This window comes from Schistocerca cancellata, chromosome 6 (assembly GCF_023864275.1).
Source record: "Schistocerca cancellata isolate TAMUIC-IGC-003103 chromosome 6, iqSchCanc2.1, whole genome shotgun sequence".
Taxonomy (NCBI): Eukaryota; Metazoa; Arthropoda; class Insecta; order Orthoptera; family Acrididae; genus Schistocerca; species Schistocerca cancellata.
Window position 1 is genome coordinate 424,991,136 of NC_064631.1, and position 12,851 is coordinate 425,003,986.

General features: G+C 39.5%; 1 protein-coding gene across 3 annotated transcripts in view; it reads left to right on the top strand.

The window, feature by feature from the left end:
* Nucleotides 1-705: 705 nt before the first annotated feature.
* LOC126191171 (uncharacterized) overlaps nt 706-12,851 on the top strand; it is a 101,159-nt gene continuing 89,013 nt past the window's right edge. Inside the window, exons 1-3 of one of the 3 annotated variants that reach the window (XM_049931945.1) lie at nt 706-869; nt 2,743-2,939; nt 6,646-6,739. In XM_049931945.1, coding sequence (XP_049787902.1) covers nt 860-869; nt 2,743-2,939; nt 6,646-6,739 — 301 coding nt within the window. In that variant the 5' untranslated portion in view covers nt 706-859. The remainder of the gene's footprint in view (nt 870-2,742; nt 2,940-6,645; nt 6,740-12,851) is intronic. The other 2 variants (XM_049931946.1, XM_049931948.1) reach the window with 2 other exon arrangements.

A 12,851-nucleotide genomic window follows, 5' to 3' on the forward strand; every position in this document is an offset into this window, starting at 1 on the left:
TTGTAAGGACAGGAAAACCATGTTCTACCATTAACTTACTCAAAGTCAGTACCCAATACTGTCTTACACAACCTGCGATATATAATACTTTGATTTTATCAGTCACACTATTAGTTACTGTGGGACTCATCACATACGAAATGATTCTCGGTGCTTCCACACGAAAAATCACTACTTCCGTCCGGATCTGGGCAATAGACAGACATTCAGTCCCTCCCTCCAACAGTTCCGTTAAATAATACATCATTTTCTAACATATATTTGTGACTTGCAGATTTCCTACGTTAGTGCTAAGGTAAAAAATGGCTTCTGATGTGTACAAAGTCATCATGAACCGTACAGTTAATGCACGGTATTTTAAACATAGTTAGTGATGTAGCTAGTTTACATAATTCAGACTGGATAGACAATCGCTATCTGTTAGAGGAGTTTTACTTATGTCCTGCGCTAAACTACTTGATTATTACTCAAATTTCTGTGGTGATTATTAGAGAACCGGTAATTTTCAAACAACATCGCAGGTTTCTACTTAATATTCCTTATAAGTAGCTTGAGGTGAAATCACATGATACATACAATTAGTTTAATGATTTTGTTACGTATTGTGTCTGAAACGGGTAGCCCCAGCAAAGACGTTGAATCCGTAGCCTATATCATGGCAGTCTCGACGCTTATGTTAAGTCTGCTCGCCGATTGCGAGGTGCGATTGTCGATTGTTTTGCTGCTGCTGTTCCGAAGTGCAGTGTGCGAAGAACTGTGGTATATCTTAACATTTGTGTAGAATTACTGCTATTTGGATTGAGATTGTTGTTTATGAAATTGAGATTGCGTACCCTGTGAAGAATACTTTTGTGGAGCTATGAATGCCCGTAAGTATTTATCAGATGAAATATTTCAACCCATGGAGAAATAGTTTTCTGCAGTGGGTGATTCGTCTTTTAGTCGTGTCAGCGATAAATTAGCGAACGTTCTTATTTATTTTTGTTTATAACAAAAATCAAGGAGGAAAAATTGTTTACGTTATTAATGTAATTGTTTTCTCGCTGATGATCAAGTATTTGCTTGGTGAGATTAAAAATGAACTTTGTTAATAGAATGGGAATGGATATGTATAAATACTCCATGTAGAAGCATTCTCAGTTCTTTCCCATTGTGCATGTCGCTATGTGGTATAACCCGCGTGTTTAATAGGACGAAACAGTAATTTTGTTCTCCCATTTTGAAACGTATACGATAAAATGGAAGTAAAGTATATTCTGCATCAAGAAAAAACACAATTGACGGCTCACTCATACCTATGGCGGTACCGACCTTTCCATTAAGCGTATATGAAGCCGTCAGGTGTGTTGAGAGATTTTTTTGTTATTGACACGGTACGTTAGATTGTTACTGTATGCTACGCATTTTGAACCGTGTGCTTTGTATCTTATTAATTAATTTAATTGTGTAATTTGATTATTTGATCTCGTGAGTTGGAGTGCAGTGTGTGTACTTGTAATATAGAGCAGTGCTGACATTTTAGATGTTGCCCAAGTGTGTTTCGCAGCCGCGCTTTAATTCTTATTTGAATGGGAATCTGTGTTTCTCGTGTAATATATCGTCTTTGCTCTATAAATTTCTTCTGTCTTCATACGAAGATTAACTTATCCATACTTGTGTAGTTTGGAAGGCAGTGGGGTAAAAATTACGTAGTGTATCGCTTTTTGTATTCTCCATAGTTCATAGACATGTTCGTAAAATGTATCAAATATACCCTTCTGAGTCTTATCAATTATCTAATGTAGGTGTCCAGAAATTACACCACAGATCCAATTTTTATAGTGAAAAGGACGTTAAGTATGGCTCAGACGGTGACATCATGATATCCTAGAAGCCAATCCTTTATCACATCTTATATGTCACGTTCCAGTTTATTGGCTTCGCCAATTCACCCAATTCACAATCACATTATTACCTTCTGCTGTAACCCGGGTCTCAAGCTGCACCATGGGCAATTGGGAGTGGGGGTTGAGTTTGGGTCCACTGGCACACACTATATGGCAGTTCTGCACAAGACGGTCTGTTTTTGTGTTCATGATGCTCTTAACAATTTTTCTGGTGCATTGAAGATAGCAATATGGCCATTCTGCTTTGACCAGTGACATTGGTATTCTTATCATTGATGGTTGTAATGGAGACTAATCTGTAGCATAGTCAGAGGTCTATACCATGTTGAAAAGTTGCAAGTTGACAAATGGTATGACTGCTCATTTTTGTGTGTTTCATTGTCAATTGCATTGTTATGAATTGGCATTCAGTATAATCATCTTCTAAGTAAACATTGTGGATTGATGATTAAAGAAGTAAAACAAAGAAACTTTGCAATAATTGTTTTCAACAGGTTGTGTAGGCAAAATTCGACTTTACATCAGTGTGACACATTATTTCTAAATGAAGTTACTGCTGCCTTCCTTTTGAACTCCCATGTTTTTTGTATGCGTTCGGCGTATCTGTGAGAGACATCTGGTTAAGAAGTTTGTGTATAGAACTAAGAAAAATATGAAGGGAAGTTAATTTATGGTAATATCATTACAAAAAATGAATTTACCAAACTGTGAAATTAACTTATTTTACCATATCCCTGCTGCCTCTGTACCTAAAACTAGGCCCATTGTACATACAATCTGTTAAAAAAAAAAAGAGAATGACTCACTCCAAATTCATATTCTGTGAAATTTATTGATTGAAATATTATGCTTTCAGAGGCGTGGACAGATTTCTTCAAAGAAGCAGGTCTTGGACCTGATGTGGCTGGAAGTTACGGCAATATATTTTTTATGAATAAAATAGAAAGAAGTCACTTACCGTACCTCAACAGAGAGGTCTTAGGAGAAATGAATATCTCAGTTCTTGGTCATATTCTTATGATTCTGAAACATGCTCGGCTAGTTAGTGATAGGGTAAGCATTTGTAGATGGATTCACTTTTAGAAACAAGAGTTCATATCTTGGTTGAATCATGTAGCTCCTTCTCATTTTTAAGATAATAAGTATGTTGAATAAGATGTTGGAAATCAGTTTTACATCAGTAATTTAGTAAACAAGAAAGTGGTACTTTGTAAGTAAACTTCAGAATTTGACTTACATGTGATATATCTTTCACAATTTAAATTTTTCTATCTAAATGTGTGTTTCTCTTTTACCAGCAGTTAGTTACTCTGCCTAGATTTTAAAAATTACAGGTAATATTAATGTTCAGAACTATTTAAGTTCCATTTATTTATTTGTTAGCAGCAGGGAACATATTTTGGCTTGTTAATTTGATATACTGCTATGTGGTAAGGTGCGGACAGTTCTGTTGTATGTAATTACTGTCCTTAATGAAACACAAAAGTATGAGTAAAGGCTGCTGTTACTCTATGTAAAGGAGGTGACTTGTTTGCATAGCTTCCCCCTCCCATTTCTCTCTCCCTCCCCCTCCCTCCCTCCCTCCCTCCCTCCCTCCCTCCCTCCCCAACCCCCAATCCTAAGGCTCGACCGCCAAGTCAGGCATTGACCTCGGAGGAGGAAAGAACTCTTTGTTTATAAAATGATGAAAACTGCCCGTGTAGTATTTATTACTACCTTAGTACATAGAGATCCAGGTAGGATTAAATAAATGCTATTGGAGCAGTAGTCCCCGTACCTGGCAAGGTGGTGCAGTGGTTAACACACTGGACTCACATTCGGGATGACGACGGTTCAGTCCCGCATCTGACCATCCTGATTTAAGTTTTTCGTGATTTACCTAAATCGCTCCAGGCAAATGCCGGGATGGTTCCTTTGAAAGGGCATGGCCTACTTCCTTCCCTGTCGTTCCCTAATCTGATGAGACCGATGACCTTGTTGTTTGGTCTCTTCCCCCATGCCCCTATCATAAACCTTGGGAAAACTGAACCTATAAAGGCAGAAAATATTTCTCGCATCAGAAGTGTCTTATATCCATCAAAATAATTGTACAGGCTTACCATGACCTCTTTGTAGCTAAGAACACTGTGCAAGTGTGCAGTGATACTGAAAACCTTTTTTATGAACTTGTTAGTGTAGATGTTAAGTAAACTGAGTAAGAATATAAATGCAAAATTGTCAAGGAAGTGGGACTGGATGAGAAATCTGTTGTTGATAACTAGGAAAAGTTCAACCAGGTCCTTTGAAATTATAATGATACACAAAAAGGTATGATTTGATTGTAACAGTGTGTGAGCCTTGCCACCTACAAGTCATCACCAACAACTTTTCAAGAACTGGAACCCCTCCCCCCTTCCCCCGCGCGCCAGTGTATCTGGTATAAGGACCGGAAGAACAAGATGAGAAAGTAGGACAAATAACCGGACATGCATACACTAGGTTTCTCCTGCTCTGTTTGTGAGAACAGGGAAGTGAATGACTAGCAATGATGTAAAGTATCTACCACCACGCATTGCACAATTTCTTTTGTTATATGTATGTATGAGTAAAGAATCGACTGATAATTGTGTCCATACTGTAGGTTGAGTTTACAAGTAACTGTGACACTCTTTATGCTGCTCCCCCCTCCCCCCCCCCCCACTGTTCCAATTAAGGAGAAAAGTAATAAACCTCAGTAAGATCTGTGCTTTTGACCCTATAAAGGCCTTCATTCTCGGTTTGCTCAAGGTTCGTTTGCAGCACAACACAGTGATGTGTGTGCACCATAATTTTATTCTGTGTTCTTCACAGCTACTATGAGTACTGTGCATGAAAATTCTGTTGATGTTCATGTAAGTTGCAGACTTAATACAGGGCTCTGGAGCTGCATTGAAATTGACTTGAATCAATAAATGTACCAGCGTTTTGTTGATGCTGTAGCCAAGTACATAAACTAGAAAACAACAAAAGTTTCTTACAACTTAGGCATGTTTTGAGGTTCAGATACAGAGAAATAAGTCATCGGTGCAATTGGGAAACAGTGGACTGTTTTGAAGTGTAGTACTCAGTGTGTACATGCAGGTACAGTGCCTGTTGCAAGAGAAATTATATTAAATTGTTAATCCAAGAGGAGGGAAAAAATACCTGATTTGCTGCTAAAATTATTTTCCTTTTTTGTTTATATATTTCTTTGATTGCCAAACTGTTTTGATTGCAATTTTGCCTCTGTGTGTGTTCTAGTAAATTCATATTTCCTCTGGTCATATGGATACAGCACAGACACTTTATATTTTCCTTCATCTTATAAAAATATGAATTTGAAATGTCTTCTTTGAGTATGTAAACTGTCATGATACACACCACACCACTATTGCTTTCTGTTGCAAAACTCCAGTGACACTACTGTCTATTCGTTGATGTCAGATTTATATCAGCAGTTTTATAAGTTGTAAATTGAGAATATTCCATCACAATGCTGTGAATCTTCCCCTCCTCCATCTTAAGAAACTGAAAACTATAACCATCTGAAATTGTTGGCTGGAAGAGCCCTATGGAGTTATTCATCCTCTTAATGGGAAAGGTTTCCTTTCTTTGTACAGTCATCTTTTGTTCATGAAGGATGGGTATTTTGTACTATATCTGTGTGGTGTGGATGACTACAATGAGTGCATGCGAAGTTTAATGCCACGTCAACTTCAGTGTTCTGGAAAGGTGGTGGTCAAACCCTATGCTGGTTCATAGCTTGCTCCTCCCAAAAAGCTTTAATGGATCGCCAAGCTTATCACCCCTAGCCGACGGACCGGCTACCATTATCATCGTCACGTGCTCTCATTACATTAGAAAATGCGTACATATTTGGAACTTACTCAGTTGTTTATGTGAAACATGCGATACCAATCACATACAGTGGCTACGAGCAAAGAACTCCGCATTCATTCTCTCACATTTGACTGGAACCCTTATAAGAATCCTTTGTGTGCTTAAAAGCAAAACCTATGACTTTTTCGTATAACTTTACCTGACTTACTTGTGAAATGCTGACTGAAAAATGATAATACATTGAGGAAGAGTGTATGTGCTGATACATGAAATAAAGGAAGGCTGGAAGACAGAGCCTTCTGCTTCAGAGAAGTAGCAAACCAAAATGTGAATAACTGCAAGGAGCACACCACAAAGCTGACACAGTTTAGCAGCACAATGTAATAGAGCACAAACCCGTAAAAGAATTCATTGCAGAAAACTTTTAATGCCAATTATAACTAGCTTCATCAAAAATCATGCCCAAGCGGCAGTACACTTAAATCTGCAGTGTGAGCAGTTTGGTGGCACCTTTCAAAGCCAAAAAATTATATTTACTCTTGACACACCAGCTCATGACAGCCCTAGAGCAGGTGCTATTTAGGTGTTGTAACATGAAATAGACAGTAATATCAGAAAACTAAGTTAATATTACCCCACTTACATCCATTGCCCTGCCTGAGAGTGGTTCATTTTTCTTGTCCTTTATTACCTGGTTGTTAAAGTGAACATTTGTCATCTCACACACACACACACACACACACACACACACACACACACACACACACACAATTTGCGTGCTAAAATTTTTATCCCACTCCTTTTGGCACACTTTATCTTGATTTATTATTAGTTTGCATGTTAATATTCTCCTTTAGACAGATGAGATTGTTACATAATTTGTAATAAAGTAGCTGTCATGATAATAAAAACATTTTAACAGGTGAAAAGTTCAACATCTGCTGCGTGCTTTGCTACATCATCTGAGAGTGAGGACCAAATCAGTCCAACTGCTGGGACCAGACAAGATATCGAAGGTAGTCTGACTTATGACTAGTGCTCTGTTGTAACATTATTTAAAATCTCATGTTTAAAGTAACTCACTTCACTATGACATTCTTGGTGTATGGATATAAGATTTGCAGTAGTTTGCATGTTCTTAGGTTCTTCTGGAACTACTCCATTCTTGTGATTTTTAATAATGCATCTTCATTTCCAGTAGCTTCTAATTTATCTTAGGTTTTATTTCCCAGATTTCAGAGAAATTAGTAAATATTTGCAACTGCAATTAACTGTTCCAATAAATCCATATCTTTCACACAGAATGGCTATTTGTGGAAATAATTTCATAAGATATTTGTTCTGCCTTTGCTTTAATAATAAGGGAGCAAACAGTTAACTTTATCTCTGGCAAGAGGAAACACTTACGTGTTGTGCCTGTGACATAAGTATCACGGTGCACCACATTTGAGTAAACTTATCCAAAACAGAGGGCAGCATCTCATTTGCAAACAGATTTGCTTTGTACAGTATTTTACCTGACAATCAAGTGAATCATGGTATGACTTCTACAGTTTCGTGGTGTCAGGCTTGTTGACTTTTTTAAGAAAAGGTTTTTTGTTTGTCATCTATGTGGCTGGCTCACACTTCTTTTTGTGTGAGGAACCATCCACATGTCCCTGTGGAAGTATTTTAGCTTCTTTCATAACTTCTTTAATGGACAGCTTCAGAACATCTGCTCATTTTTACACTGTGTTAAAGGGTGTGGCTAGTGTGATTGTCCAGATGTCCACGAGAGAGGTTGGCAGAGAGTGCATGTATTTGTGTAAGACTTCACACACACACACACACACACACACACACACACACACACACACATACGTTAATAACTTTTTAATGACTCGTATCTTGTGAAGCATAGAACTTAATTTCTAAAGCGAACTTTAATTCTATATTTGATTGTCACTACAATAATTTGTGTCCAGCTCCAACATGACAGATTCCCAAATTATGATTGAAGAAATTAATAAAAATCTTGGTTATTGGCTCATACATAGCGTTCTGTGGATCCCATCGAAAAAGAAAATCTTGATGGTTGTGAAACAAGCCAAGGTATACATTAACAGTTAATCTGTATATGGTATTAACAATGACTTTTCGCTACATCACTTAATCTACAACTTTGTGACAACTCTGTAAATCACACTAATTCTTTATTATTCCACTCTAGAACAGCATGTGGGAAAGATGAACACACATCTTTTCTTACGAGATCTGATTTCCCTAATTTTATTATGATGATTGTGTGTCCCTCTATAGGTTGAAGTCAACAATATATTTTCGCTTTCAGAGAAGAAAGGTGGTGATTGAAATATCCTGAAAAGACCCTGCTGCAATGAAAAACGTCTTTGTGTTAATGGTTTCCACCCCAAATCGTGTATTGAGTTTCTCGATAATACTGGCACTGCAAGCTGGCTAAAGCCGGAGATAAGCTCAGCCAAAATTTTTGCGAAGGAACGTAACTGTGTTCTGGAAGTACATCAGAAAAGTAAAGTTCAAAGAAGGGCAGCACGTTTTGTATTATCACAAAATATGGGAGAGTGTGTCACTGATATGATACAGGATTTGGGGTGGACATCATTAAAACAAAGGCATTTTTCATTGCGGTGGAATCTTCTCACGAAATTCCATTCACCAACTTTCTCCTCCTAATGCGAAAATATTTTGATGACTCTGACTTACACAGGGAGAAATGATCACTATGATAAAAAAAAGGGAAATCCGAGCTCGTATGGAAAGCTATCGGTGTTTGTTCTTTCTGCATGCTATAAGAGATTGGAACGATGCAGAGTATCCATGTTGAAGTAGAATGTTCTGCCCTTCTTTGAACTTTATTGATGTACTCTGTTAATCCTATCTGGTAGGGATCCCACACCACGCAGCAGTACTCCAGGAGAGGACGGACATGCTTAGTGTAGGCAGACTCTTTAGAAGACCTGTTGCATCTTTTAAGTGTTCTGCCAATAAAGCAGTCATTGGTTTACCTTCCCAACATTTCCAGATAACCTTTCCAATTCAAGTTGTTCGTAGTTGTAATTTCTAGGTATTTACTTGAATTTATGACCTTGAGATTTGATTTGTAAGTTTAATGGATTCCTTGTAGTACTTGTGTGGATGACCTCACACTTTTTGTTATTTAGGGTCAATTGCCAATTTTTGCATCATACAGATGTCTTATCTAAATCATTTTGCAAACAGATTTTGATCTGTTGATGACTTGACTAGACGATAATAGACAGCATCACCTTCAGACAACCTAAGACAGCTGCTCAGATTGTCTCATAAAATGTCTACATAGATGAGGAACAGAAGAGGGCCTATAACACTACCTTGGGGAATGCCAGAAATTACTTCTGTTTTAATCAAACGATGGACAATCCAGGATGGGATGTAACAATATTATGAAAAAGAAAGTTGCTACTCACCATATAGCAGAGATGCTGAGCCACAGACAGGCACAACAAAAGGACTGTCACAAATAAGTTTTCAGTCAGCAAGGCCTTCGTCAAACACACACACACACACACACACACACACACACACACACACACACCACTGCATTCTCTGGCAACTGAAGCCACACTGCGAGCCGCAGCCACCAGTGCATGATGGGAGTGGCGACTGGGTGGGGATAAGGAGGAGACTGGGGCAGGGGATAGTAGGGTACGGGGGGGGGGGGCAGTGAAGTGAAGTGCTGCTGGGGAGTTTGCAGGAATGAGGTGGAGAGAGGATAGGGCACCTGTGTGCAGTTGGGAGGTTAGACAGAGGGCAGGGGAGTGAGGTGGGGGGGGGGGGTGGAAAAGGGGAGAAACAAAAGGCTGGGTGTGATGGTGCAATGAGGGCAGTGTAGTGCTCGAATGGGAACAGGAAAGGTGCTAAATGGGCGAGGACAATGACTAACAGAGGTTGAGGCCAGAAGGGACAGGAATGTAGGATGTATTGCAGGGAAAATTCCCACCTGCGCAATTCAGAAAAGCTGATGTTGGTGGGCAGGATCCATAAGGCACAGGCGTGAAGCAGTCATTGCAATGAAGGATGTTGTGTTGGGCAGTGTGCTCAGCAACAAGGTGGCCCAATTCTTTCTTGGCCACAGTTTGTCGTGGCCATTCAAGTGGACAGACAGCTTGTTGGTTGTCATCGCCACATAGAATGCAGCACTGGGGTTGCAGCTTAGTTTGTAGATCACACGACTGATTTTACAGGTAGCTCTGTTTTTGATGGGATAGGTGATGTTTGTGGTGGTGGTGGTGGTGGTGGTGGTGGTGTGTATGGGACAAGTCTTGCATCCAGGTCTATTACAACAATATGAGCCATGAGGTAAGAGATTGGGAGCAGGGGTCATGTAGGTTTGGTGGACAGCAGAATACCACTGTGGGAGGGATAGTGGGCAGGACATTTCTCTTCAGGGCACAACGAAAGGTAGTTGAAACTTTGGCATAGAATATAATTCAGTTGCAGCAGTCCTGGGTGGTACTGAGTTACGAAAGGAATGCTCCTCTGTGGCTGGACGTTGAGACTTTGGGACGTGGTGGTAGACTGGAAAGATAAGGCACGGGAGATTTATTTTTGTACAAAGTTGGGAGGATAATTACGGTCTGTGAAGGCTTCATGAAAGACTCCCGGCGTATTTCGAGAGGGACTGCTCGTTACTGCAGATCCAGTGACAAAAGGTGGCTAGGCTGTATAGAAGGAACTTCTTGGTATGGAATGGGTGGCAGCTGTCTAAGTGGAGGTATTGCTAGTGGTTAGTAGCTCTGATATGGACAGAGGTACTGATGTAGCCATCGTTGATGTGCACGTCAACATCTAGGGATGTTGGCAGTGGGGTTTATGGACTTCAGGAAGCATGTAGAAGGTAGGAGTGCGGGGAGTGGTAGGGGTGAGCAGAGAGGAGGACTCTGGGGAGAGGTTCTGGGATGGGCCTAAGGATTTGAGGAGTGACTGGAGATCCTGTTGGATTTCTGGAATGGTGATCATTGTGGCAAGGTTTGTAGGAGGATGTACTGTATTTACTCGAACCTAAGCCGCGCTTTTTTCTGGTTTTTGTAATCCAAAAAACCGCCTGTGGCTTAGAATCGAGTGCAAAGTAAGTGGAAGTTCTGAAAAATGTTGGTAGGTGCCGTTACAACTAACTTCTGCCATCGAATACATGTAGCGCTACACAGGCATGCTTCGCAGGCACTGGCACCAAAAGCTCTGCGTCAGTAAATAAATTAAAAAAAAGAAAGGTAGAAGACGGGCTTTTTTCTCCGCCCGAGTTTCGACCACTGCATTTTCATACATTATCCAACGAAGTAAATAGAAATTCCGTATTGTTTATCTTCGAATGTAACAGCCTTTCAAATATTCGTAGCAACAAAAATAAATTTTTTAACACAAAAATACCAATAATGCACAAGGCTTTAGGATTGTTGCATGAGTTGATACACTGGGGCTCATTAAGGTTTCACATAGCACACTTATTGCTTAGTGGAATTTTGTGAAGTGCTTGTTGGTGTTAGTGAAACATAATGAAGCGCTTTCATTATAGTGCCAAATTCAAGAGGGGAGTTGTTTCTTTTGCGGAACGGGATCGATGAGAGCAATGTCAGGCGATGGCGACTGCAGAGAGACAAAATTATTTGAATGTTCAAGTAGCAGGAAAGCATTTAGTGGGCCAAAGTGTGGCCGATATCGTGCACTAGAAGTGATTTTAAATGAATTTGTTAAGGAACAGCATCAGAAATTCCTGCCTGTGAACGCCAAAATTTTAAAAATTAGGGCACATGAAATTGCTAGAGAGTAAAAAATCGAAAAATTTTAAGGCTAGTCACAGCTGGATTGATCTGTTTATGAAGCGCTGGGGTTTTTCACTTTGGAGGCGAACTTCAGTTGCACAGAAGCTGCTGAAAAATTATGAAGAAAAACTTGTGGAATTTCAGCACTTCATAATTAGGCAGTGCACAGAAAAGAAATACCTTCTTGGTCAGATAGGAAATGTTGACCAAACTCCCATATATTTTGACATGCCGTCAAAGCAGGGGTGAAAAACAGCGGATGTCTGTCATGCTTGCTTGCACAGCAGATGGACATAAATTACCCCCTTCCTTGTTTTCAACGAAAGACTTTACCGAAATTGGAAGTGTTTCCAAAAACTGTAATTGTACGAGCAAACGAAAGTGGGTGGTTTTCGGAGGACATGGTGTTGGAATGGTTTAGGCGTGTGTGGAATCACCGTCCTGGTGCAATGCTTAGTTTACGCAGTCTGTTGGTATTAGATACGTACGCAGGCCATACAACACCTGCAGTAAAACGAAAATTAGAGGAAAGCAAAACGGACTTGGCAGTAATTCCAGGCGGGATGTTGTCAATTCTGCAACCATTTGACGTCTGTTTGAATAAACCATTTAAGGACAAGCTTAAACATATGTACACAAACTGGCTTTTGAAAAGTGACAGACAACTGACACTAACAGGACGTGTAAAACGCGCATGTTTGTCGCAAGTGTGCCAATGGATTTATGATGCATGGAAGTGTGTTCCAAATCATACTGTGCAACAAGCATTTAAAAAATGTTCGATATCCAGTGCACTTGATGGTGTGGAGGACGATGCTCTGTATGAAGAAATGGGCAACGAAGAATCGAGTGATAGTGATTCAGAATCATGACTGATATTTTAAACATTTCGTATAAGGTGTATTACAAACCTAATAAAATTTTGTTTTAAATTTCAGCATTTAATTTCTAAGTTACTTTCATTCTTATTTTATAAGTGTTGCTACTCTGCATTTCACAGGATAGAAAAGCATGGAGAGCTGCATCAAACCAGTATACGTACTGAAAATGACAACACACTCTGCATTTGAAGTCATCACTAAAAATCTACTACGGAAATCCGACTGGCAAGACTGTTGGGAATGTATGTCAATATGGCCAACTCTACGATCTGAATTTTTTCCTACCTGTGACAAGGGGTGGTTGCTAATAGGAACTTTTATGAATCGTGAATCACATGCAGTATTCTCTTCACCATAAGAATAATACGAATGTAAATATTATGCCATGTATTCTTTCGTGTTTGCTGCTATTTCATTTAAATCCTGTCTAC